This window comes from Amblyraja radiata, chromosome 6 (genome assembly GCF_010909765.2).
Source record: "Amblyraja radiata isolate CabotCenter1 chromosome 6, sAmbRad1.1.pri, whole genome shotgun sequence".
Lineage (NCBI taxonomy): Eukaryota > Metazoa > Chordata > Chondrichthyes > Rajiformes > Rajidae > Amblyraja > Amblyraja radiata.
In genome coordinates this window covers 48,698,113-48,725,847 of record NC_045961.1, presented here as the reverse complement: position 1 = coordinate 48,725,847, position 27,735 = coordinate 48,698,113, and the positions used below count along the sequence as shown (strand labels likewise).

At 43.3% G+C, this 27,735-nt stretch overlaps 1 protein-coding gene across 1 annotated transcript in view; it reads left to right on the top strand.

Moving 5' to 3' along the window:
* Positions 1 to 6,382: 6,382 nt before the first annotated feature.
* Positions 6,383 to 27,735, top strand: part of cryl1 (crystallin lambda 1) — a 45,510-nt gene continuing 24,157 nt past the window's right edge. The window contains exons 1-4 of the mRNA XM_033022735.1: positions 6,383 to 6,537; positions 6,659 to 6,766; positions 13,099 to 13,225; positions 21,162 to 21,323. Of these exons, the coding sequence (XP_032878626.1) occupies positions 6,497 to 6,537; positions 6,659 to 6,766; positions 13,099 to 13,225; positions 21,162 to 21,323 (438 nt within the window). The 5' untranslated portion in view covers positions 6,383 to 6,496. The remainder of the gene's footprint in view (positions 6,538 to 6,658; positions 6,767 to 13,098; positions 13,226 to 21,161; positions 21,324 to 27,735) is intronic.

The following is a 27,735-nucleotide window of genomic DNA, read 5'->3' as shown; positions in this document are numbered from 1 at the left end:
TCTATCTATCTATCTATCTATCTATCTATCTATCTATCTATCTATCTATCTATCTATCTATCTATCTATCTATCTATCTATCTATCTATCTATCTATCTATCTATCTATCTATCTATCTATCTATCTATCTATCTATCTATCTATCTATCTATCTATCTATCTTACTAAAAGTCTGTTCTTGACCGGTTTTGGCCATCTGTGCTGCGATTTCCGAGAGAACTCCGCCACCTACGGCCGTCATTTTTGGCCACCTTGCTCAGAGCCCCCCTTCGCCATATGTGTGCCGAGGATTTTTCACGTCGATGAAAAATGACAGAGATATTAATGATTTTACAAAATTCCCCATTCTCTCTGCTGCCCCTGCTGGCGGCAGGGGGGAGGGGCTATAAAACCAGGAAGTGGTGTGCCTCAATCAGTGTCTGCAAGCTGGAGGAAGGCAGAGGGTCACGTTTCTCTGAGCTGTGAATAACACTGAACACATGTCTACTCAAATGTAAGTGGTCTTAGTGGTTCTAAAACGCTTGCAGAATGTGTCTATTGGTTCTAAAATGTTTGCAAAAAGTGTTTATTGGTTCTAAAATGTTTGCAAAAAGTGTCTCTGTTGGTTCTACAATGCTTGCAGAATGTGTCTTTTTTGGTTCTAAAATGTTTTTTAAGTTCTCCCCTCCCCCTTTCCCCGCCCCACCCCGCCCCTTCTCCTCTTTCCCCCCCCCTCCTCTCCCCCCCCCTCCTCTCCCCCCCCCCTCCTCCCCCCCCCCCTCCTCTCCCCCCCCCCTCCTCTCCCCCCCCCCTCCTCTCCCCCCCCCTCCTCTCCCCCCCCCTCCTCTCCCCCCCCCTCCTCTCCCCCCCCCCTCCTCTCCCCCCCCCCTCCTCTCCCCCCTCTCCTCTCCCCCCCCCCCCTCCCTCCCCCCGCTCTCCCCCTCCCCCCTCCCCCCTTCCCCCCCCCCCCTTCCTCTCTCCCCCTTCCTCTCTCCCCTTCCTCTCCCCCCCCTCCTCTCCCCCCCCTCCTCCTCCCCCCTCCTCTCCCTCCCCCCTCTCCTCCTCCTCTCCCCCCTCTCCTCTCCTCTCCTCTCCTCTCCTCCCCTCTCCTCTCCTCTCCCCCCCCTCCTCTCCTCCCCCTCCCCCTCTCCCCCCCTCCCCCCCCCCCCCCTCTCCTCTCCCCCCCCCTCTCCTCCCCCCCCCTCTCCTCTCCTCTCCCCCCCCTCCTCTCCTCTCCCCCCTCCTCTCCTCTCCCCCCCCCTCTCCTCTCCCCCCCTCTCCTCTTCCCCCCTCTCTCTCCTCTCCCCCCCTCTCCTCTCCTCTCCCCCCCCCTCTCCTCTCCTCTCCCCCCCCTCTCCTCTCCTCTCCCCCCCTCTCCTCTCCTCTCCCCCCCTCCTCTCCTCTCCCCCTCCTCTCCTCCCCCTCTCCCTCCTCCCCCCCTCTCCTCCCATCTCCCCTCCTCTCCCACCCTCCACCCTCCCTGCTCCCCACCTCACCCCCTCTCAGCACCTCCTCTCTCTCCCCTCTCTCCCCTCTCTCTCACCCTCTCTCTCTCCTCCCCTCCTCCCCCACCTTTCCCCCCTCACCCACCCTCCCTCTTATCCTCCTCTCCACCCCCCCCTATCCCTCTTGCCCCTCTCTCTGTGTCTCTGTCTCTCTCTCTGTCTCTGCCCCATCTCTCTCTGCCCTCAATCTCTATCCCCCCCCCCCGCCCCTCTCTAGATGTGACTGCAAGTTGGGGGCTATGTGTCAGTAGATAGGGTGGTTATGGGGTAAAAGGAGCAAATTAATAATGTTAATATAATATCAAGGGGGTAATTAGCATGAGTGCGGGGGGGGGGGGGATAGTTAGTGTGTGTGACGCTGCATGCCGCCCCCCCCCCCCCCCCCCACCCCACAACCGCACGTTGGGGGAACAGACCCGACGGGTCTGCACTTGGTCTAGTATAGATTAAAAAGGACTGGGGACAAAATTCCCCCTTGTCGAACACCATTGCTAACCCCAAAGACTGAGACCCTATTGCCCCATTTTATTTGCATAGTCTGGTGGGCATTCCAGTAGGCCAGAATTCTAACAATGTATTCAGGCACCCCTCTTTGACTCATTTTACCAAACAGCTTTCTGTGATTAACACAGTCAAAGGCTTTGGAAGCATCAATAAAGCACACAAGGATTGAAGAGTTTTTGCCTCTAGATTTGTTTACAATCTCCTTTAGGGCATATATGCATAAGTCAGTGCCATGTTTAGCTTTAAAGCCAAAGTGGTTATCTGTGGAATTAACACTCATTTATTCTATCCAACAGAACTCTTTCTAAAACTTTTGACAATATGCTGGCTAAAGCTATGGGCCATATAATTAGTTAGTTACCCAATTGTAGCTAATTCCAAAATTCAATTACTAGATCTAAACATCTATCCATTTCTTAAGAAAAGATTAACATTTTTAAATAGCCTAAGTGTCCAAAGAACATTCACACAAGAATTCACAATAAAACATGATTTTTAAATCTCATTGACATTAATTTATAGGCCAAATGGAAGGGATTTAGTGTTCAATTGCTGTAAATTAATGGCCATTGAAAATCCCACTTGCAAGCTGATTAAACGCGATGGTTTAGAACGCTGCCATTGCGGAGGATTTGAAGCCCATATGCGGCATGAAAGATACTGCGGGATTGAATGGGCCCCCAAGCTACGTATTTGCAACATAAAATTTTGTATAAAGGGATCTTAAGAAGCCCTTTTTAATGTAAAATAAACAACCTACCTTGCCTTGTCCCCTACATGAAACCCATCCCGTTGTCGGCGTTCGCGGCTTTAGAGGATGATTTTTAATCTATAACAATTAAATAACTCAATTTAGTTTAAAAATACCTGCAGCAAACGAATTTCGCAGCGATTTTTCGCCAGCAATTAAACAGGCTGGTCAACATCGATTTAAACAGCCTGGAGGAAACGGCGTTTTAAACACGCCCCCCTCTCAAAGGCGCCAAAGTCGCGCACATGGGCAGCGGCAGAACTGCAGCGCCGCTGAAGGTAAGTTTTGCAACATACCTATCCATAGTGCTCCACAGCCGTCTGTGGCAATTAATTCCACAGATTCTAAAAAAAAATCCTCATCTCCTTTCTAAAGATATGCCCTTTTATTTTGAGGTCATGGCCTCTGGTCCTAGACTCTCCCACCAGCGGTAACATCCTGAATGAATGAATGAGTGTATGAATGAATAAGTTTATTAACCACGTATGTACACATACAAGGAATTCCGTGGTGTTCCGCTCACAAGTAACAACACAACATACAGTAAACAATTAAGAATAAAACATAGTTTAAACATGTAAATGAAATAAAATACCAGAGCAAAAGGAGGCTACAGACTTTTGGTTATTGAGTAGAGCTACTGCTCGTGGAAAAAAAAGCTGTTTTTATGTCTGGCTGTGGCAGCTTTGACAGTCTAGAGTCGGAAATGCTTCAAAGAGTTTGTGGCCACGGTGAGAGGCGTCAGAGATGATCGTACCTGCTCGCTTATATAACCATATAACCATATAACAATTACAGCACGGAAACAGGCCATCTCGACCCTTCTAGTCCGTGCCGAACACGTATTCTCCCCTAGTCCCATATACCTGCGCTCAGACCATAACCCTCCATTCCTTTCCCGTCCATATAACTATCCAATTTATTTTTAAATGATAAAAACGAACGTGCCTCCACCACCTTCACTGGAAGCTCATTCCACACAGCCACCACTCTCTGAGTAAAGAAGTTCCCCCTCATGTTACCCCTAAACTTCTGTCCCTTAATTCTCAAGTCATGTCCCCTTGTTTGAATCTTCCCTACTCTCAGTGGGAAAAGCTTATCCACGTCAACTCTGTCTATCCCTCTCATCATTTTAAAGACCTCTATCAAGTCCCCCCTTAACCTTCTGCGCTCCAAAGAATAAAGCCCTAACTTGTTCAACCTTTCTCTGTAACTTAGTTGCTGAAACTCAGGCAACATTCTAGTAAATCTCCTCTGTACTCTCTCTATTTTGTTGACATCCTTCCTATAATTAGGCGACCAAAATTGTACCACATACTCCAGAATTGGCCTCACCAATGCCTTGTACAATTTTAACATTACATCCCAACTTCTATACTCAATGCTCTGATTTATAGAGGCTAGCACACCAAAAGCTTTCTTTACCACCCTATCTACATGAGATTCCACTTTCAGGGAACTGTGCACAGTTATTCCCAGATCCCTCTGTTCACCTGCATTCTTCAATTCCCTACCATTTACCATGTACGTCCTATTTTGATTTGTCCTGCCAAGATGTAGCACCTCACACTTATCAGCATTAAACTCCATCTGCCATCTTTCAGGCCACTCTTCCAACTGGCATAAATCTCTCTGTAGACTTTGAAAATCTACTTCATTATCCACAACCCCACCTATCTTGGTATCATCTGCATACTTACTAATCCAATTTACCACACCATCATCCAGATCATTGATGTACATGACAAACAACAGTGGACCCAACACAGATCCCTGTGGCACCCCACTAGTCACTGGCCTCCAACCTGACAAACAACCATCCACCATTACTCTCTGGCATCTCCCATTCAGCCACTGCTGAATCCATCTTGCTACTCCACCATTAATACCCAACCATTGAACCTTCTTAACCAACCTTCCATGAGGAACCTTGTCAAAGGCCTTACTGAAGTCCATATATACAACATCCACTGCTTTACCCTCATCAATTTCCCGAGTAACCTCTTCAAAAAATTCAAGAAGATTAGTCAAACATGACCTTCCAGGCACAAATCCATGTTGACTGTTCCTAATCAGACCCTGTTTATCCAGATGCTTATATATATTATCTCTAAGCTTCCTGGCCCTTTCAGTGTACAGTTTGTCAATGGGGGTACTTTAAACTTTGCCCCCATCACCATATAGCTATGCCCTGTAGATTCGGAAATTTCCGCCTTAGGCAAAAGATTCTGACTGTACCGTATCTATGCCTCGCATTATTTAATATGCCTCTATCAGGTGTCCCTGCAACCTTCAGTATTCCAGTGAAAACAATCCAAGTCTGTCTAACCTCTCCCTGTCGCTAATATCCCCTAACCCAAGCATCATTCTGGTAAATCTCTGCACCCTTTCCTAAGCCTCCACATCCTTCCTGTGATGGAATGACCAGAATTGCATGAAACAGTTCAAATAACCAAAGTCCCATAAAGCTGCATCATGACTGTCTGACACTTATAATTAATGTCCGGACCTGTGAAAGCAAGCATATCATATTAGTAACAGCCAGATGTATTCAGATTAAAATACTCATCAAGCAACCCAGGATCAATCTAATGAATCTACATAACATTACCTTCAGAGCAAGTTTATCCTTTCCATTATTGACATGATAGATCAAATGGCCTCCAAATGTTCCATAAATCTCAATCATTTTGATGAAAACTCTGAGAATAAACCAACATTGAACAGGGATGACATTGTGGAGTACTTATGTTGTTAACGGGTAATCCTGATCTGGCCACTTTAGTTTTCACTATCCACCTTTGCCTGTGTTCTCTTGCACTGTTATAACAAGGTCCAATGCAATCTTGAGAAACAATATCTCACCTTCCAGTATTGAATATTCTCCAACATCCCATAATATGTTTTGCCTGTCTGTATCAGAACTGACTATTTTGCGCTAAGTTATCCATGTATGATATTTGCTCAATTTTTCTTTCTCCATTAATATGGCCTGACTTGCTGGCAATACCCCATAGCCCCACGATTTCAACCACATAATAATTATTTGCCTGTATCATCACCTCAAAACGACCTCCAATAACCAATTTCACAACTTATCTCCACAGTAATCCTAGCCTCACTGATATTCACTTTCTCCTCTGCATCCGTACAATACTTTCTCCGCAATTGAAAACTATATATTTCCAGTTCTAATGAAGGGTTTTCAAATTGAAACATTAAATTATTTTCGATTTGTACAGATACTGCACGATCTACTAAGTTTTTTTTTTTCTGGGATTTCCTGTGTTTGTTTAAATTTCCAAAGTCTGCACTTTAATTTTTTTTAAATCAATAATACATCCTGTTTATTACTGTGTAGGAAGGAACTGCAGTTGCTGGTTTAAATCGAGGATAGATCCCAAATGGTGGAGTAACTCGGCGGGACAGGCAGCATCTCTGGAGAGAAGGAATGGGTGACGTTTCGGGTCGAAACTGACTGGCCCAGTCTGAAGAAGGGTCTCGACCCGAAACGTCACCCTTCTCTCCAGAGATGCTGCCCGTCCCGCTTAGTTACCCCAGCTATTTGTGTGTATATTACCAAAGATTGCTCTAGTATCTGTGTATATTACTGCTATCATTTATGCACCGATTTTGTTCTGTCAATCAAGAGCTGTTGGCCAACCGGCTACCGCGTTGGCTTTGACGCTGTTTGAGGGCGCCCCAGAAGTTGCGTCCAGCTTGTTTGTGGAAAGTCTTATCTTAAGAAAAGTCAACATGAGCCGGTGTGAAAAGGGCAACATTTTAATCGTAGGAAGGTAATGACATTGTCTTGGGCTGTAGTGGGCGAATGCATCGAACGTTAGGATAATAAATGATTCGATTTTGTGTAAATTGCAATGCGCATGATAATTTTTTTTTTACTATTTTATTTATTAGTGGGATCGTTGGACGGAGCTGGGCCATACTTTTTGCAAGTGCAGGGTACAGAGTCATTCTTTATGATACTGTTCATCAACAGGTCACAACCGCACTTGAACATATAAGGTACAGTGTGACGCCACGTACGGAATTTACAGTCCTAATGCTTGCAATTTACATTCTGTATCAATGCCAACCTCTAATATAGGGGGGTTTCACGGCAGTCGGGTCACGACCCATGACCCGTACTGTTGCCAAGTGGAGTACACGCAATGAACTGCAGGTAAGCACTGACCATTGTTTCCACCGTAATTATGGAAATCGGGATTAGCGTGAGAGACATTTAGCCTACTTCAGAATTCCAAACGTGAGGAGAAAAGACGGTTGATAGAAGCGAGAGCTGAAGGGACAACAACAGCCAGAGTGCTTGGCGAGCATTGGTCGTTTGCTCACTGCATTTCATCAACAGTAAGGCATTATTTGTGTTTTTTCTTGATTCCTTTGGCATCTAAAAAGTTTCAGAAGTGATAAATCTGGCTGTAAATTTTTTAAATCGCCCATGGTTCTCAAGTGGGTTTTTACATACAAAAAGAAAACGCTTCTGAAGCAAAATTTACAGCCAGATTTATCACTGAGGCTTTTTAGATACCAAAGGAATCAAGAAAAACACAAATAATGCCTTACTGTTTATGAAATGTAGTGAGCAAACGCGATCATTCCCAATATTTTCAATTCCGATATCTGCACGGTCAATGTTTGCCAAGCACTTTAGCTGTTGTTGTCCCTTCAGCTCTCGTTTCTCTTTACCTTCATTTCGCTTCACTTTTGGAATTCTGAAGTTGGGTACATGTCTCTCACGCTTACCCCGACTTCCACAATTATTTACAGCGCAAAAATTCAACATTTTGGCGGTTTTTAACAGTAAGAAAGTACGCGTTTCTTGCATTAATAACATATACCGGAAGTTACGGATGTCCTCCAGATGGATTGAGCGGCTCCCTGCATCAAGCCCTATGACCCAGTGACCTTACATGAAACCCCCCTATTCACACAAAATGCTGGAGTAACTCAGCGGGACAGGCAGCATCTCTGGAGAGAAGGAATGGGTGACGTTTCAGGTCGAGACCCTCTTCAGATCTCAACCCGAAACGTCACCCATTCCTTCTTTCCAGAGATGCTGCCTGTCCCCCTGAGTTATTGCAGTATTTTGCATCTATCTTCGATTTAGACCAGCATCTGCAGTTCTTCCCAACATCTAATACACGTACTTGCTTATTTAGATTGGCGGTTGTTTAAATAAAGATACAGGTTTATGAATTTGTCAAGTTCATAATCAATTGCAGAAACATAATTAACAACACTTGAATATATAGTATGTAAACAATTGGTGGAAATAAATAATTGACAACTTGTTACAAAGGCAAGTTACAATTTCTGCCACAATGATTAAGCATCAACTTGTTGTTTATATATTTATAGTTGAGCATCTTGGTGTTCATGAACACAATTCATTTTGGAATGGATAAATTAACTAAAGTAAATGTCTGCCTTTTTTTAATTAAGCAGTGATTCCAAAATGTATGACATCTATATTTCCCTGCCTCTCTTTGGGAAAGGGGGTGGGGGAGATAGATAAAGCGAATGATGTTTATCTTCAAGGATGTCAAAATTATCCTTTGTAGAATGGCTAGTCATTCTAATTGAATATCAATTTTTCATAATGCTGGTTGTACTTGCTTTAACAGTAATCAAAGTGTATATAGCTATAGAAGTCTACACTCTCTCTGCCAGTTTCCACCAGACAACATGTGCTAACAAATTTTAATCCTTTGTTTCCTTTCTGATAGTCAATGTATCTAAGATGCTATATTTTCCCTATACCGTATGCTAATTTATCCTAGCATCCTCCAGACTTATTAGGAACTACTTTAAAATCTTTGCCCCTCCTATTAAATCTTTCCCATCTCATCTTAAATCTATTTCTTTTGTTCTTGATACCCATACTATGGGTAAAATACTTTGTGCCTTTACCCTGTCTATTCCCCTCATGATCTTGTACACCTCTATAAGATCACCACTCAACCTCCCACTCTCTACGGAATAAAGTCCTAGCCTGCCCACCCTCTCCCTATAGCTCAGGCCCTCAAGTCCTGGCAACATCCACGTAAATCTTCTCCGCACTCTTTCTATCTTAACAACATCCTTCCAATTGCAGGGTGACCAAAAATGAACACAATACTCTACATGCAGCCCCAATAATGTCCAGAGATTCAGTGTGGAAATAGACCCTTCGGCTCTGTTTCCATGCTCTGCATTCTTTATCTTCCCCTATTTAGTGTGCTGAAGTGTGACTTAATTGTTTTTATGTGTGGTATATCTGATCTGTTTAGACGGCATGCAAACAAGGCTTTTCAATGTACCACTCTACACGTGACAATAACAACCCTGATTGAAGCACTTGATATAATGAATTTTCCATAACAGAAATTGGTTTACATTTCTCGTAGATAGAGTAGGATATAAAGAAAGTGTTTGGAACTGTGTTTGTAAATGTGCTGTTATCCTTACACTTTTTAACCACTTCTAGGTGTGCATAGCAAACTAAAAAAGGTTTAAGTAAACAAGTAATTTGTTTAGATCATGAAATGAAATCATTCCCAGCACGCCAGCTGGATATTCTGATTCTTTTTATGTGCAATAGTTCATGTAAAAAGGTATTTGATTGGCAGAATTTAGACCACTTTCTCAACTGATGCAAACTGAATTATTAATCTTTTGAATTCAAATTCAACTTGATTACGTATGGAGAAAAGTTTTCAAAATTAACAGTGGGAGTGCAGGAGAGGCAGGCCATGAGACTTGTCTATAAAGGAAGAAAGTAATATTGTTCTAAAAAAATAGAATGATTGCTGAAGCAAGCCATTTCATCTACCTGTAGAAAACAGATTAAAGCCACCAGGTTGGAATGACACTACAGGGTTAAATGTGCGACCGTATAGATTAATATTACAAAGTAAAACTCTGGAATGGCCTTGTGGTGTGAAAGTTAAGTACATTTAAAATCTTGATAGCTATTGCCAGGGTGGTGCCTTTGGAGGAGGTGGGATGTACACATACAGCCATGTGTACTTGCTACTTACTCCATTGAATTATTCCACGCAGCATGGTGGAATAATTCAAGGTACATTATCAGGCAGCCTCTCATAACAACGAGGATTCTCCTAACTTTGTACACTGGAACAGTAGTTCCTGGGGGCGGTGCCATTCTCATGCTGATTGATCAACTGTTGCTACATTGATTCAAGAAAAGAGGAAAGAGGCATTTCACCATATGGAAACCTGCTGCATTGCAAAGCGAGTTGCTTGAAGACACAAGGAACTGCAGTTGCTAGAATTTTGCATAGAGTAAGCTAGCCAAGAATATAAAGGAGGATAGTAAAAGCTTCTTTAGTTATGTGAAGAGGAAAAAATTAGTTAAGACCAAAATTGGACCTTTGAAGTCTGAAAGGGGCAAATTTATTATGGGGAACAAGGAAATGGCAGACGAGTTGAACAGGTACTTTGGATCCGTCTTCACTAAGGAAGACACAAACAATCTCCCTGATATACTAGTAGCCAGATCTAGGGTGACAGAAGAACTGAAGGAAATTCACATTAGGCAGGAAATGGTGTTGGGTCGACTTATGGGACTGAAGGCTGATAAATCCCCAGGGCCTGATGGTCTGCATCCCAGGGTACTTAAAGAAGTGGCTCTAGAAATCGTGGACGCATTGGTGATCATTTTCCAATGTTCTATAGATTCAGGATCGGTTCCTGTGGATTGGAAGATAGCTAATGTTATCCCACATTTTAAGAAAGGCAGGAGAGAGAAATCAGGGAATTATAGACCAGTTAGCCTGACATCAGTAGTGGGGAAGATGCTGGAGTCAATTATAAAAGATGACATAGCGGCACATTTGGATAGCAGTAGCAGGATCAGTCCGAGTCAACATGGATTTACTAAGGGGAAATCATGCTTGACTAATCTACTGGAATAATTTGAGGATGTAACTGGGAAAATGGACAAGGGAGAGCCAGTGGATGTAGTGTACCTGGACTTTCAGAAAGCATTTGATAAGGTCCCACATAGGAGATTAGTGTGCAAAATCAGAGCACATGGTATTGGGGGTAGGGTGCTGAAATCGTTTTTAAAAATTGGTTGGCAGACAGGAAACAAACAGTAGGGATTAACAGGTTCCTTTCAGAATGGCAGTCAGTGACTAGTGGGGTACCGCAAGGCTTGGTGCTGGGACCGTAGCTATTTACAATATATATTAATGATTTAGATGAAGGGATTAAAAGTAACATTAGCAAATTTGCAAATGACACAAAGCTGGGTGGCAGTGTGAACTGTGAGGAGGATGCTATGAGAATACAGGGTGACTTGGACAGGTTAGGTGAGTGGGCAGAAGCATGGCAGATGCGGTTTAATGTGGATAAATGTGAGGTTATCCACTTTGGTGGCAAAAACAGGAAGGTAGATTTTTATCTATATGTTGTCAAGTTGGGAAAAGGGGAAGTATAGCGGGATCTGGGGGTCCTTGTTCATCAGTCATTGAAACGAAGCATGCAGGTACAGCAGGCAGTGAAGAAAACAAATGTCATGTTGGCCTTCATAACAAGAGGGGTTGAGTAAAGGAGCTAAGAGATCCTTCTGCAGTTTTACAGGGCCCTAGTGAGACCACACCTGTAGTATTGTGTGCAGTTTTGGTCTCCAAATTTGAAGAAGGACATTCTTGCTATTGAGGCAGTGCAGCGTAGGTTCACAAGGTTAATTCACGGGATGGCGAGACTGTCATATGTTGATAGAATGCAGCGGCTGAGCTTGTATACTCTGGAATTTAGAAGGATGAGAGGATATCTTATTGAAACATAAGATTATTAAGGGTTTGGACACGTTAAAGGCAGGAAACATGTTCCCGATGTTGGGGGAGTCCAGAACCAGGGGCCACAGTTTAAGAATAAGGGGTAAGCCGTTTAGAACGGAGATGAGGAAATACTTTTTCACACAGACAGTTGTGAGTCTGTGGAATTCTCTGCCACAGAGGGCAGTGGAGGCCGGTTCCCTGGATGCTTTTAAGAGAGAGTTAGATAGAGCTCTTAAAGATAGTGGAGTCAAGGGATATGGGGCAAAGGCAGGAATGGGTTACTGATTGTGGGTGATCAGCCATGATCACATTGAATGGCGGTGCTGGCTCGAAGGGCCGAATGGCCTATTTCTGCACCTATTGTCTATTGTCTATTGTCTAACACAAAGTGCTAGAGTAACTCAGTGGGTCAGGCAGCATCTCAAGAGGACATGGATAGACAATCGTTCGGGTCAGAACCCCAATCAGAGCTTTATCATTTTTTACAATGTTTCAGACTATTCAGCCATCTTAATTTGTCTATTATGCATGATTTTAATTATAGTTTTCACAATTGCCTGGATTTCTGATAAGGGTTGTCCCTCTCTTGTAATTTAAACCACTCACCGCCCTCCACAGCCTCCCAGAAATGGTTGCTGGTTGCTCCTCGGCTGGTACATTGAATTTTGTCTCTGACTTAACCCCTATTTCCCGCTTCCATTCTGTTACTCAACTAAGGATGATTGCATTGTTTTTTATAAGGACTCCCTCCCCACCCCATCTCCAAGTCCTTTTTTTACATTTTTGCTTCTTGTTTATAACAATCAAGAAACAATGGAAATTAAGAAAATAGGAAAGATCTTGGGGGCCTGAGCTGTGGGGGGAAGGTTAAGCATAGGCTAAAGCTCTATTCCTTGGAGAGCACCAGGATGAGGGGTGATCTTATAGAGGTATACAAAATCATGAGAGGAATAGATCAGATAAATGCACAGAGTATCTCCCAGAGTAGGGGAATCGAGATCCAGAGGACATAGGTTTATGTTAAGGGGGACAGATTTAATAGGAACCTGAGGGCTAACCTTTTCACATAAAAGATGGTGGGTGTATGGAACGAGCTGCCAGGGGAGGTAAAATTAGCCAGGGACTATCACAATGTTTAATAAACATTTAGACAGGTACATGGATAGGATAGGTTTAGAGGGATATGGGCCAAACGCAGGCAGGTGGGACTAGTATAGATGGTCTGTGTGGGCAAGTTGGGAAGAAGGTCCTGCTTTCATGCTCTATGTCTCCATGAGATGTGAAATAGTTTACTGACCAGACTAAGTTTAAATTGTATCTCTCACAGTCCTGTCACACATACTAACTATGCCACTCACTTTCAAAATCTGTTTGAGTTATTAATTTCATTCATGGGATCGAGCTGTTAAAAAATTAAAGTTAATGAAACTTTCCTGGCTTAGTTAACTCTTGCAGATACATGTGATAGATGTAAAAGGTATTATAATTGAAAAAGAGAATGTCTTTATTCGTTGTGTAAATAGTAACATCCATTCTGTTCTTAATTTCTAGACAGCAGCTGAACGAACTTGAGAGGAATGGCAATCTTCGAGGAACCTTAACATCAAAAGAACAAATGGACCTGATCAGTACTTGCAGTAATCTTGCCCAAGCAATAGAGGGTGCCGTTTTCATCCAGGTCAGTGTTTCTGTCAGATTAAGACGCAAAGTGCTGCAGTAAAGGGCCTGTCACTTTCACTACCTAATTCACGACCTCTGCTGAGTTTGCCCTTGACTCATACTCGCAGCATGGTCGTCACAAGGTCGTAGGAGGTCGTAGGTAGGTCATAGGTAGGTCGTAATGCTAGTCGTAGGTACTCGTGGCATCAAGTAGGTCGGGCGTTTTTCTAGCCTGATAAAAAATTGTCCACGAGTAAAAAAGGTCGTGAATGTGGGACAGGCCCTTAACTCAGCAGGTCAGGTAGCATCTCTGGAAAACATAGATAGGTGACATTTGGTTCAGGTCCCTTCTTTAGTCTGAAACTGTTTTGCAAACCGGCACTGCAGTTCCTTGTGTCTTATTTGTGTCGGATACACTGGTTGCAATTGACAGGCTGGGGTCCATAGTCTGAGACATTAAAACCTGAAATTTGTTCAGGGACTCCTTTTTAAGTTCACTGCAGCTTTCGGTGTAACAAAAATATTTAACTCCAAAACACACAAAGCAAGTGTAGATTTTTTTTAATTTATAAAATGAGCTCAAATCAAATGTTCTCCCGTTTTGCACAAATAAAGTTCCTCCACGGTGCATTTTCCCACTCCCCTCTCCCCCATCATCTGCCGGTGCTGTTCCATGCATCCCAGTGGCAGAAGTCAGATTTGCCTTTCTGAGGGTCAACTCAGAAGCGCCCGGCCCCAATTGAGTCCCTAAATGAACTCTGAAATCATGCGGCAATCAACATGCCACAGTTTTAACCAACCTCTTCAACTTCAACTGTCTCCTGTCCCCCCACCATCTTCCATCAATCCAGTTTCCAAGAAAAGCAAAATGACCTGTCCCTATGACTACCGCCCTGTAACTCGAACACTGACCATTATGGAGTGCTTTGAAAGATCGGTAATAGCCCACATCTGCACCAGTCACCCGGACAATCTAAACCCCTTTCAATTTGCGTACAGGAGATATAGGTCGAGATATACGCCTTCTCCCTGATAGGGTATTCAATCTCTGGATCACTTTGAACATCAGAATGTTGTTCATTGACTAATTATCATTAATATTTTTATACTGTTGTGAGCTTCATGTGAATAAGGAATTTCATTGCACCTTAATGGATATGACAATCATCTGAATCTGCGTGCATTTGCCTTGGAAAGCAATTGCCCTTGAAGGTGAGATGAGCCACTATCTTATGATGAACTTGTTCTCATTGTGTTGTTGGGTGGGAGGATCTGTAATCAGCATCACGTATCTATTTGCATGAAATAATGGCAATAAATATGGCAAAACCCTAGGATCAGACGTTTTTCATCTTGGATGTTTTAAAGGGAATAGGGAGAATATTGCAGACATTCTAGCTTGTACCTTCCAAATTTCCTTTGGCTCAATCTATTCCTTTATTTTTTTAAATTATAGTAATACGGCATGGAAACAGACCCTTCGGCCCAATTTGCTCATTCTGACCAAAATACCCCATCTATGCGAGTCCCATTTGCCCATATTTGGACCATATCCCTCTAAACCTTTCTTTGCGCATACCTGTCCAAGTGTCTTTCAAACGAGGCTATAGTACTCGCCTCAACTATCTCTCCTGGCATCTCGTTCCATAAATCTACCACTCTCTGAGTGAAATTAAATTTGCTCCTCGGATTCCTATTCAATCTGGCCTCTCTCACCTTAAACATATATCCTCTGATTCTTGATTCCCCTACCCGAGGTAAAATAATCTCTGCATTCACCCTATCAGTCCTTCTCATGATTTTATACACATTGCTCACTTCAATCTGTTATTTTTTATGGGGGTGGGGGAGTTGCTGGTGAAGGATAAACCAGTAAATTGTAGATGAGTTGGCCCTGCCCTTATCACTGAACACTGTTTTGCAGTGCATTTGGGAGCTAGCATTGGTATGTAAGGGTAGCTATGCCTAATGAATAGAAAGGTTTGAAGTAGCATCCAGACTCGAAACATCACCTATCCATGTTCTCCAGAGATGCTGCTAACCTGCTGAGATACTCCAGCACTTTGTCCCCTTTTATGCCTTACAAACCTAATTTTTGTTGTTTGAAGCAACCCAAAGAGTGAATAGGTGAATTATGAATAGAATGCATGTGACTCTGTTTTCAAAGCTGAACATTGCAATATATCTTACTTTCCCTGCTAAGAACTTTTCTTATGGAGTGCAATGTCAACATTTTTATTTGCTACCACAAGTTTAACATTAAACAAAGCTGCTATTTAATTACTTACTAGTGTCATGTGTAGTAAAATACTGCTGTGGAGGTATTTTTCTTCCACTAAACTTTTGATGCTTGGCAAAGTAAGTAATCACCTGGTAATGAATTGTTTTCCTTGCTGACTAATCTCAGGGGAAATGTTTAATTCACCTCATGTCTTTGCCATATATGAAATGAAATTTTTTATTCCTATCATTTGTTGTTTGGCATGATTACTCATGGCAAGAGATTAACATTACTAAACCTCAGTTTGACCTTGTCATTCAGTTGTGCAAAATCTCACTTTTTAAATAGCTTTGGCATTTCTTAGCTGTAACTACAAATGATTGAGATATTAAGGAATTATAGGTTGCATTGCACTACTGTAACAGAATGAGGAATGTTAATGGCAACAATTATTTTCTTGATATAGACATAGCCATATCAAACAAACTATTTTGGAAGCAGAATAAAAGCCTATTTAGTCCGTGGGCCAGAGGGGCCTACCATGCATCCTACTTTTTGGGTGTCTTTTTGTTCATTGGTATCTCTTCTGTCGGAAGAATGATGTTCCCAAGAAAAAAACTCATTTGGGCTATGTTTTTTTAACCCTTATTTCAATTTATGTCAAATTGCGTTTTTTTCACACTTTGCCCTCTTTCTTGGGGTCTGTGAATTTGGTACTTGCAATTGAGTCTGTTTCTTAGTAAAGATACATTAAAAATCCACTAAATTAGGACCATATCATCTTAAACTCATTGAAAATCACCAAGCTCTACCAGTGGTTTCACAAATTTGTTACGCTGTTGCATCAGTTTGATTGGGCTTGACTTTGCCGATTCCTTTGAAAGCACTTGTTGAGTCACAGCCTGAGAACGCATGCAGTCCAAGTAATGCTGAGCAGTATTCTGAGGAGGACTGCTTTGCAAAATGGGTGACATCTATTAGCCTTTGCCTGTTGCCTCTCCCTGTGTCAAAGAACACTCTGATGTCTTGAATACTGTTTGCACAGTGAAGCAATATGAAAAAGATATCGCTGTCTGGGCTTCTGACACTTGCATGGTCATATCCTTGCTCTTTGCCATAGTTGCAGTATAGGATGACTCACGAGTGTTTCTTCTTGGTTTGACCAGGGATTGAATCTCAGACTGCAGTGTCTCTTTCCCATTCTGAGAAGTAAGAAGTGTGGCCTCTCCTTCCTTAATGAAGATTACCTTCCTTCCATGTAGCCTCTTTGCCATGTCATTCTCACCACACATCAAGAAGAAGTTCAATGAGCTGTTTCCTGTTCTCATCATTGGTCAAGAACTGCTTCCAATCTCTTGTTTTTTTGGTCTTTCCTCCTTTGATTATTCTCTTCTCCGCACACCGATGCCATGTCCGGTCACTTGACTTCACTGAATCTGGTTTGTGTATATCGGTACTGAAGACTACATCATTAGATGACAATGCATTGAAGATGTTATGCCAATCTCTTTGAAGTTTGCAGGAATCTCTTTGAGATAGTAGAATGCAGCATTGCCATCTTCCACCATCAATGTCTTGTTACTGGCTGGAGGTTGTGAGTTGTCTACATCTTTCAATAGGTAATAATAATAATAAATTTTATTTATGGGCACCTTTCAAGAGTCTCAAGGACACCTTACAAAAATTTAGCAAGTAGAGGAAAAACATGTAAGCGGAATGAAATAAATAGTAGAGACATGACTAGTACACAAATTAAAGACAGAATTCAATTCAAAACACAATATGAGGCAATTCAAGCACAGATGAAAAGAGAGGGGGACGTGGGGCTAAGGATAGGCAGAGGTGAAGAGATGGGTCTTGAGGTGGGACTGGAAGATGGTGAGGGACACGGAATTGCGGATCAGTTGGGAGAGGGAGTTCCAGAGCCTGGGAGCTGCCCTGGAGAAGGCTCTGTCCCCAAAACTGCGGAGGTTGGATTTGTGGATGGAGAGGAGACCGGCTGATGTGGATCTGAGGGACCGTGAGGGTTGGTAGGGGGAGAGGAGGGCAGTGAGATATGGGGGGGCCAGATGGTGGAGGGCTTTTTAGGTGAGGATCAGGATTTTGTAGGTGATCCGGTGGGAGATGGTAGTGTAGGCCCTTGGATTTATCAGTCTTTGCAAAGAAGTTGTCTGATGTACCAATGGAGTAGGGTACAGGGGTCAGCGAGTACTTCATAATCTCCCGCAGATTGAGTTGACTGCCAGAACTTTGTGCTTTGACCATCAATTGAAAAGCAATATCTCCTTGTTACTTGTACTCTATAACCTTTCGTTCAGATGTTTTCAGCTTCACTCTTTTCTTTGTTTCTGCCATGGTTTTGAGCTTGAGTTTCTTGATGGGTTCGGAGAATGCTGTATTTTTCTTAAGTCATTCTCTGATGAGCTTCTCTTTCTGTTCTTTCCCTGTGGTAATTACCTTTATGACATCTTTCTCAACCAGCTGGAACACATGCACCAGAAAAGAGTACATACAACCCACTCTTGTCATCTACGTCAAAAGGATTCAGGAAGCTCTTTACAGCATCAATGGCTTTCTTTGCACATGCCTCACTTTTCCTTATCTCAGTTGGTTGTTGATCTCTGTGTTTGCTTCTGCGATTCGTACCAGAAGTCATGTCTGCGAGGCTGAGAGTTGCAGAGAGAAAGCGTGCCCTTTCTGTTGAAGTTCGAACCCATCTCTGATAAGCACTGTAATTCTCCAAGATGCCAGAGAGCCCAACACCACTATCACAACCTCGAGATTTGCCATGCTTCATGGTCGTCTCCTCAATGGTTTTGTCAACAGCACATTGGTTTCCTGGTATGAATGACCTAGCGACACTGATGGCACCGGGATGCACTCCATCAATGTGTTGAGATCTGCATTGGCCATGACTTCAGCAAGTGCCTGCTTTGTTGGTGGTCGGATTAGCTCTTGAAAGATGCCTTTTGATTCCTCTGGTATTGAGTAATGAGGAACGGTTAGTTAGCAGTCTTGTTGAGCGTAGCCCCTTGGGCAAGAGTGACCATAATATGGTTGAGTTCTTCATTAGGATGGAGAGTGACATTGTTAATTCAGAAACAAGGGTTCTGAACTTAAAGAAAGGTAACTTTGAGGGTATGAGACGTGAATTGGCCAAGATAGACTGGCAATTGATTCTTAAAGGGTTGACGGTGGATATGCAATGGAAGGCATTTAAAGACTGCATGGATGAACTACAAAAATTGTTCATCCCAGTTTGGCAAAAGAATAAATCAGGGAAGGTAGTGCATCCGTGGATAACAAGGGAAATCGGGGATAGTATCAAAGCAAAAGATGAAGCGTACAAATTAGCCAGAAAAAGCAGCCGACCAGAGGACTGGGAGAAATTCAGAGACCAGCAGAGGAGGACAAAGGGCTTAATTAGGAAAGGGAAAATAGATTATGAAAGAAAACTGGCAGGGAACATAAAAAATGACTGCAAAGGTTTTTATAGATATGTGAAGAGAAAAATATTAGTTAAAACAAATGTAGGTCCCTTGCAGTCAGAAACAGGTGAATTGATCATGGGGAACAAGGACATGGCAGACCAATTGAATAACTACTTTGGTTCTGTCTTCACTAAGGAAGACATAAATAATCTGCCGGAAATAGCAGGGGACCGGGGGTCAAATGTGATGGAGGAACTGAGTGAAATCCAGGTTAGTCGGGAAGTGGTGTTAGGTAAATTGAATGGATTAAAGGCCGATAAATCCCCAGGGCCAGATAGGCTGCATCCCAGAGTACTGAAGGAAGTAGTCCCAGAAATAGTGGATGCATTAGTGATAATTTTTCAAAACTCTTTAGATTCTGGAGTAGTTCCTGAGGATTGGAGGGTAGCTAATGTAACCCCACTTTTTAAAAAGGGAGGGAGAGAGAAAATGGGGAATTACAGACCAGTTAGTCTAACATCGGTGGTGGGGAAAATGCTAGAGTCAGTTATTAAAGATGGGATAGCAGCACATTTGGAAAGTGGTGAAATCAGTGGACAAAGTCAGCATGGGTTTATGAAAGGTAAAACATGTCTGACGAATCTTATAGAATTTCTCGAGGATGTAACTAGTAGAGTGGATAAGGGAGAACCAGTGGATGTGTTATATCTGGACTTTCAGAAGGCTTTCGACAAGGTCCCACATAAGAGATTAGTATGCAAACTTAAAGCACACGGTATTGGAGGTTCAGTATTGATGTGGATAGAGAACTGGCTGGCAGACAGGAAGCAAAGAGTAGGAGTAAACGGGTCCTTTTCCGAATGGCAGGCAGTGACTAGTGGGGTACCGCAAGGCTCAGTGCTGGAACCCCCGCTATTTACAATATATATTGTAGATTTGGACGAGGGAATTGAATGCAACATCTCCAAGTTTGTGGATGACACGAAGCTGGGGGGCAGTGTTAGCTGTGAGGAGTATGCTAGGAGGCTGCAAGGTGACTTGGATAGGTTGGGTGAGTGGGCAAATGCATGGCAGATGCAGTATAATGTGGATAAATGTGAGGTTATCCACTTTGGTTGCAAAAACAGGAAAGTAGACTATTATCTGAATGGTGGTCGATTAGGAAAAGGGGAGATGCAATGAGACCTGGGTGTCATGGTACACCAGTCATTGAAAGTAGGCATGCAAGAGTGAAAGGTCTGGATAGAGTGGATGTGGAGAGGATGTCTCCACTAGTAGCAGAGTCTTGGACCAGAGGCCATAGCCTCAGAATAAAAGGATGTACCTTTAGGAAGCAGATGAGGTGGAATTTCTTTAGTCAGAGGTTGGTGAATCTGTGAAATTAATTGCCATAGAAGGCTGTAGTCCAAGTCAATTAATATTTTTATAGACCCTCGGACTCCTTTATCGGACCTTACTGGACTTTATCTTGCATTATGTGTCATTCCCTTTATCCTGTATCTGCACACTGTGGATGGGTTGATTGTATCATGTATAGTCTTTCCGCTGACTGAATGGCACAAAACTAAGAGCCTTTCACTGTACCTCGGCATACGTGACGATAAACTAAACTAAACTAAATGAAATTGATTATTAATGAAATGAAAACCATTTCTGTTGACAGAGGTGGCTGCTGCTCCTGGTTCCCAAATTGTTACTTAACATTGGTGAACCTGACCGTAGTTGTAAATCTCAGAGCATGCTAGTTGTTCATTGGAAAGGTGGTGTTTTTATTTTTGCAGGGATGACAACAATGACTAGTTTTAGCATATCTGTGTTATAGATGGGGATTTATGATGCACGTTCAATAATGGTTTACACTGTAAAATTACAGTTTTACACTAAAATTCTACTGTAAGAATACCTACTGACAAAACATGGCTCTTTGTCAAGAAAGAGCAGATTCTGCTTCTTAGTTCATTTATGAACTGGTTGGTTATTCACAGCTGCTTCCTCTGCTCCCTCTCAGCTATATGAGGTGGTAATCTTGGCCTTTTCCCACTGAGAACTAGGCAAGACCTCTACAATTTGATTCTCTTGCATGCTGCCTACTATAATGCAGCTGAAGAACTGTTTTGTTTGGTTAGTGAATGAACATCTTAACACCTTCTGTCATCTAGACATGGTTTTTTTCCCCACAGACTCCGATTCCAGTTCATTCTTAATGCTTTTAGTAATTGTTTGAGTTGTTTTTAACATCTATCTGGTACACAACTTCAACATGCACGGACTTGTGATGTTTATCACATTTTATTTTTGTGCAGGAATGTGTTCCTGAAAACTTGGAACTGAAGAGGGAAGTTTTTCACGAGTTGGATGACCTAATGAATGATGATGTGATTCTCAGCAGTTCTACCTCTTGTATTTTGCCTTCAAAACTATTCAGTGATCTCAAGCATGTTAAACAGTGCATTGTCTCTCATCCCGTAAGTACTAATGTTATGAGCACCAATGATACTTAGATTTGACAATGTTTGTTTCTGCAGTGCCAATATTAATTGGTACAAAATAACTGATTATCTGCAGTGCATGGTTACTAGATGTTTATCTTGCATATTCTTCAATGAACATTTGTAATGTAGAAGTGCATGCTGCAAAACAACATTTGATTTGTAAATCCTTATGCCAACCCTGTTGGTGAGAAATTGCAAACAAGAAATTTCTTTGTCATTATAAATTAAAGATGGTAAATCCTCTATGGCACAAAACTTCAGGATTACGGATATGACATTTCCAGATTGACACCAACAACAAAAAAACAAAGACCATTTTCTGTTGTGCAAATGTCATTTAGCTATGTTCACTTAAAAAGCATGCTTATGTGATCCAATGAAACTTCCAAAACTAATCCTTGCTCTTGTGTGATTATCATTCTTCAAGTTAATATTTGAGCAGAAAAATGCTCTACTTTATCAACGTTTGTTCTGGTTTGACAAACCAGGGCTGAAGAAAGCTTTTAATTTGCATTCGGGATGTTCCAGAAATTCCAAATTTCAATTGGCATGTTTTCTGCTTAATCAGAAAAAAATGATAACCTGTAATAGTGCAACTGAGTGTAAGTAGTGTGTTGTTACAACTTTATGGTCTGGAGCAATCAAAAGTTGCCAGTTGAGACCACCCCAAGGGCCCCAAATCTTGAGGTACAGGTGCACAACCTTTTATCCGAAGATCCAAATAACGAAAACCTCCGAATAGCGGCCATTTTTTCGGTCCTTGAAGAAAGGCCCTTGAAAACGTTCACCGAGGGCGGCCCGCAGAGGTGACAGCGGAACCTCCGGTCGGTCCTCGAAGAAAGGGGAACTAAATCCCCATTCATAAAAGAGAAGGTGAGGGTATATTGCGCGGGAAGGTTAATAATTGACAATATGCTGCTGCCTGCCCGCTGAGTTAAAAAGTTCCCACGGTAGACTCACGATACACAGTGTTTCGTGAGTCTTGCGTGGGAACTTTTTAACTCAGCAGGGCAGGCAGCAGCAGATTGTCGCTCGCTTCAGTTTCACCTCACCTACACCCCTCTGCTTCCCGGCCATGTGTGTGACCCCTTCCCTCCCCTCTCCAGCTCCCCGCCCATTTCACCGGCGCGGGGGCTTTGCACTGTCTTCACGTCGGTGATTGCAGCAGGACCGTGCCAGTCACCGGAGACGTCAGGACCAACGGGACACCGACCCCCAGGCCCACTGCAAGCACAGAGATCCCAGAGACCCACAACCAGCAGCAGCCCAGCCCCGTTCCAACTGCAGAGGAAAACTGCAAACTGGCCGGAGACGTCAGGACCACCAGAAACCGTTCCCCGAGCTGCGCCCCCTCATCGGGACACCGACCCCCAGGCCCACTGCAAGCACGGAGATCCCAGAGACCCACAGCCAACAGCAGCCCAGCCCAGCCCCGCTCCAACTACAGAGGAACCTGGGTTGCGGATGACGGGGCGCAGCTCGGGGCGTCATAGGGGCCCATCGGGGAGCGGGTTCCTGTTGGTCCTGACGTCTCCGGCCACCTGCCATTCTCCGGGAACTGTACCGCCCTTGCAGGAGAGTGGGGTTGTTTGCAGTTGCAGAGGGAGGGGGCAAGGGCGGTACAGTTTCCAGTCTCAGCTTCAGTCCAGGGGGGGGTGGCCGGAGACGTCAGGACCAACGGGACACCGACCCCCAGGCCCACTGCAAGCACGGAGATCCCAGAGACCCACAGCCAGCAGCAATTCCAGCCCAGCCCCGCTCCAACTCCAGAGGAACACGTAGGGGCAGAAGCTGATGGTGTGCAAGGTACGTCTTGTTCTTGGGGTGGCGGATGAGGGGGCGCAGCTCGGGCTGTGGGCAAACTGCCACTTATCGCCGTAGCGGCCCATTGGGGAGCGGATTCCTCTGGAGTTGGAGGGGGAGGGGGGTATTGTGCTGTTTGATCGCCCCCTGCTATCCCTGGGACAGGGAGACACAGCGGCTTTTTAGACTGGTGGGCAATCACTTCCAAAGTTCTGCCCACACAGTCAGTACACCTCTCCTACACTGCATTTCATACAAACATTTATTCTGCAAGAAAAAACTACATTGAAGACTCAAACGCGCGACCGAGTTTACTGCCGGGATCAAGGCGCAAACTCGCGACCTTGCGGATATGAGCCGAGCACTCTACCACTGAGCCAGCCATTAAAATCTACGCGAAAAAAATTCCATTCCGAAGACCGACAAATTCTGAATTACGAAAAGTGTCTGGTCCCAAGGCTTTCGGATAAAAGGTTGTGCACCTGTACTGTGAAGTAGGTGTCTCGTATGAGCAGAAGAGCAGAAATACATTAAACGATAGTTGCCATGTTATAAACGCAAAATAATTATTGTTTGCCAATGTCAGTTCATGACTGATACTGAAAGTGATTGCTTACCATATTCATGATGCAGCTCTGTAGGAATTTGGTTAGGCCACATTTGGAGTATTACGTGTAATTTTGGTCGCCCGATCGCAGGAAAGATGTGGAGGCCTTGGAGAGGGTGCAGAGGAGGTTTACCAGGATGTTGCCTGGATTAGAGGGTTTCAGCCACAGGGAGAGGTTGGATAGACTTAGATTGTTTTTTCTGGAACGTCAGAGGTTGAGGAGAGACTTGGTAGAAGAATATAAAATAATGAGAGGCATAGATAGGATGGAATATCATAACCTCTTTCCCAGGGTGGAAATGCCCAACATATGAGGGCATAGCTGTAAGGTGAGAGGGGGAAAGTTTAATGGAGATGTGCGGGGCAAGTTTCTTTACACAGAGGGTGGTGGAGGCCCCTAAAGTTCTGTCAGGGGTGGCGGTGGAGGCGGAGGCAGAAACAATAGTGGCTTTTAAGAGGCTTTTGGATAAGGTCATGTGATGGGATTAGAATTTGGCCAGTTGGCCCATCGAGTCTACTCCGCCATTCAATCATGGCAGATCTTTCTTGCCCTTTCTCCTGCTTTCTCCCCATGACCTCGGACACCTGTACTAATCAAGAATCTATCTCTGCCTTAAAAATATTCACTGACTTGGCCTCCACAGCCTTCTGTGGCAAAGAATTCCACAGATTCTCCACCCTCTGACTAAAGACATTTCTCCTCATCTCCTTCCTAAAAGAATGTCCTTTGATTCTGAGGCTATGACGTAGTCCTAGACTCTCCCACCAGTGAAAACATCCTTTCCAGATCCACTCTCTCCAAATCTTTCACTATTCTGTATGTTTCAATGAGTTTCCCCCTCATTCTTCTAAACTCCAGCTAGTACCAGTCAGTGCGGACAAATGCTCATCATAGGTTAACCTACTAATTCCTGAGATCATTCTTGTAAACCTCCTCTGGACCCTCTCCAGAGCTAGCACATCCTTCCTTAGATATGGTTCCCAAAATTGTTCACAATATTCCAAATGCGGCCTTACCAGCTCCTTATAGTGCCTCAGCATTACATCCCTGTTTTTGTATACAATCCCTCTTCAAATAAATGCATTGCATTTGGTTTCGCATCAGAAAAACATTGCTTTCTCGGCAACTTAAATCTTTCTTTATTTCTGGCGTTTCTTCTGGCTCCTCTGAAAAATCATTAACTGAAACATTAATGTGCTCCACAGTTGTGGTACAATTATTTAAATCCACATACCAGGGTTACATTCCAAGAAAATGGTCCATATTGTGATTTTCCATATATTACACCATCTCATCTGCACATGCTTCAAGAAATGCAAGTCAGAAAAAAACCAAATTTCATAAGAGCAAATTTTTATTCCATAACCATATTTTTTAGGAAGTATATCATTCATTCCACAAGGGTGAATTTGATTTACCCAGGGGTCACATGTACAGTTACCCCCCCCCCCTCGCCATTTTCTATCTACCATTTCCTCGCCAGTTATCTACTCAACAAGGACAATTTTTATCCTTTTCTTTACAAAATATATATGTAAATTGCTGAATACTGAATCCCTTTCTTTAAAAAAAAAAAAGCTATATTGCACTGTCAGTGAGGATAAGTGCAAGAAAGTCCAGTCAGTAAGAAATTTATGGGAATGCATTGAATCAATGCCCTTGGCAGACATTCCTTCATTATGTGCTATAATGAAGGAATTAGAGAAAAGTGGTCTTAACATAAGCACATGAAAATGTTCAGAAGGCTACATTTGGAATACTGTTTCTCTATTGTCACATGTACCAGGTACATATAGCGAAATATTTTTTTTGCATACAGCTCAGCAAGACTATCCCCATACATACAGTGCATTCAGAAAGTAGTCAGACCCCTTCAATTTTTAAACATTTTGTTACGTTACAGCCTTATTTTAAAATTGATTAAATTCATTTTTTTTTATCATCAATCTACACACAATACCCCAGAATGAAGAAGCGAAAACAAGTGTTTAGAAATGTTTGCAAAGTAATTAAAAAGAGATAACTGAAATATCACATTTACATAAATATTCAGACCCATTGCTAGGACACTCAAAATTGAGCTTAGGTTCATCCTGTTTCCATTGATTATCCTTGAAATGTTTCTACAACTTGATTGGAGTCCCCAGTGGTAAATTAAATTGATTTTACATGATTTGGAAAGGCACACACCTGTCTATATAAGGTCCCACAGTTGTCAGTGCATGCCAGAGCAAAAACCAAGCCATGAAGACGAAGGAATTGTCCGTAGACCTCCGAGACAGGATTGTGTCGAGACACAGATCTGGGGAAGGGTATAAAACAATTTCTGTAGCGTTGCAGGTCCCGAAGAGCACAGTGGCCTCCGTCATTCTTAAATGGAAGAACTTTGGAACCACCAGGACTCTTCATAGAGCTGGCCACCTGCCCAAACTGAGCAATCGGGGGAGATGGGCCTTGGTCAGGGAGGTGACCAAGAACCTGATGGTCACTCTGACTCCAGAATTCCTCTGTGGAGATGGGAGAACCTTCCAGAAGGACAACTATATCTGCAGCACTTCACCATTCAGGCCTTTATGGTAGAGTGGTCAGACGGAAGCCACTCCTCAGTAAAAGGCACATGACAGCCCGCTTGGAGTTTGCCAAAAGGCATGAGAAGCAAGATTCTCTGGTCTGATTAAACTTTCTCTGGTCAAGATTCTCTGGTCTGATGAATTCTTTGGCCTGAATGCCAAGCGTCACGTTTGGAGGAAACCAGGCACCGCTCATCACCTGGCCAATACCCATATCTACGGTGAAGCATGGTGGTGGCAGCATCATGCTGTGGGGATATTTTTCAGCGGCAGGAACTGGGAAATTAGTCAGGATTGAGGGAAAGGTGAACAGTGCAAAATACAGAGAGATCTTTGATGAAAACCTGCTCCAGAGCGTTCTGGCCCTCAGACTGGGGCGGAGGTTCACCCAACAAGACAATGATCCTAAGCACACAGCCAAGACAAAGCAGAAGTGGCTTTGTGACAAGTCTGTGAATGTCGTTGAGTGACCCAGCCAGAGCCCGGACTTGAACCCGATCAGGATGGTCCTGAATATAGCTGTGCATCAACACTCCCCATCCAACCTGACAGAGATTGAGAGGATCTGCAGAGAAGAATGGGAGAAATTACCCAAATACAGGTGTGCTAAGCTTGTAGCGTCATACCCAAGAAGACTTGAGGCTGTAATCGCTGCCAAAAGTGCCTCAACAAAGGGTCTGAATACATGTAAATGTGATATTTCAGTTATTTCTTTTGAATTACTTTGCAAAAATTTCTAAGCACCTGTTTTCGCTTTTTTTTATTATGGGGTATTGTGTTTAGATTGTTAAAAAAAAAAAGAATTTAATCAATTTTCGAATAAGGCTGTAACGTTACAAAATGTGGAAAAAGTTAAGGAGTCTGAATATTTTCTGAATGCACTGTCAAGGGCCTGTCCCACTGTACGAGGTAAATCAAGAGTTCTCCCGAGTTTTCCCCTGATTCGAACTCGGAGAATGTCCGTAGCGGGTCCGTAGGAGTTCGTGAATGTCCCGTAGCGGCTCGTAAGAGTAACGGTAAGTACTCGGGAAATCCAGTAAACTCGTGACTTTTTTTCAACACTGTGAAAAATGTTCACGAGTAAAAATATACTCGTGATTAAATTAAACTGGATAGGGCGCAAAAAAAGATTTCCAAGGATATTACCTGGTCTGGTGGGTTTGAATTGTAAGGAGGGGCTAGATAGGCTTGGTCTGTTTTCTCTGGAGCAGAGGAGGCTAAGGGAAGACCTTATTGAAGTTTATAAAACCTTGAGGGAGATAAATAGGGTGAATTGCCTCAGCCTTTTCTCCAGAGTTTGGGGCGGCATGGTGGTGCAGCGGTAGAGTTGGTGCCTTACAGCACCAGAGACCCGGGTTTGATCCTGATAACAGGTGCTGTCCGTACAAAGTTTGTACGTTCTCC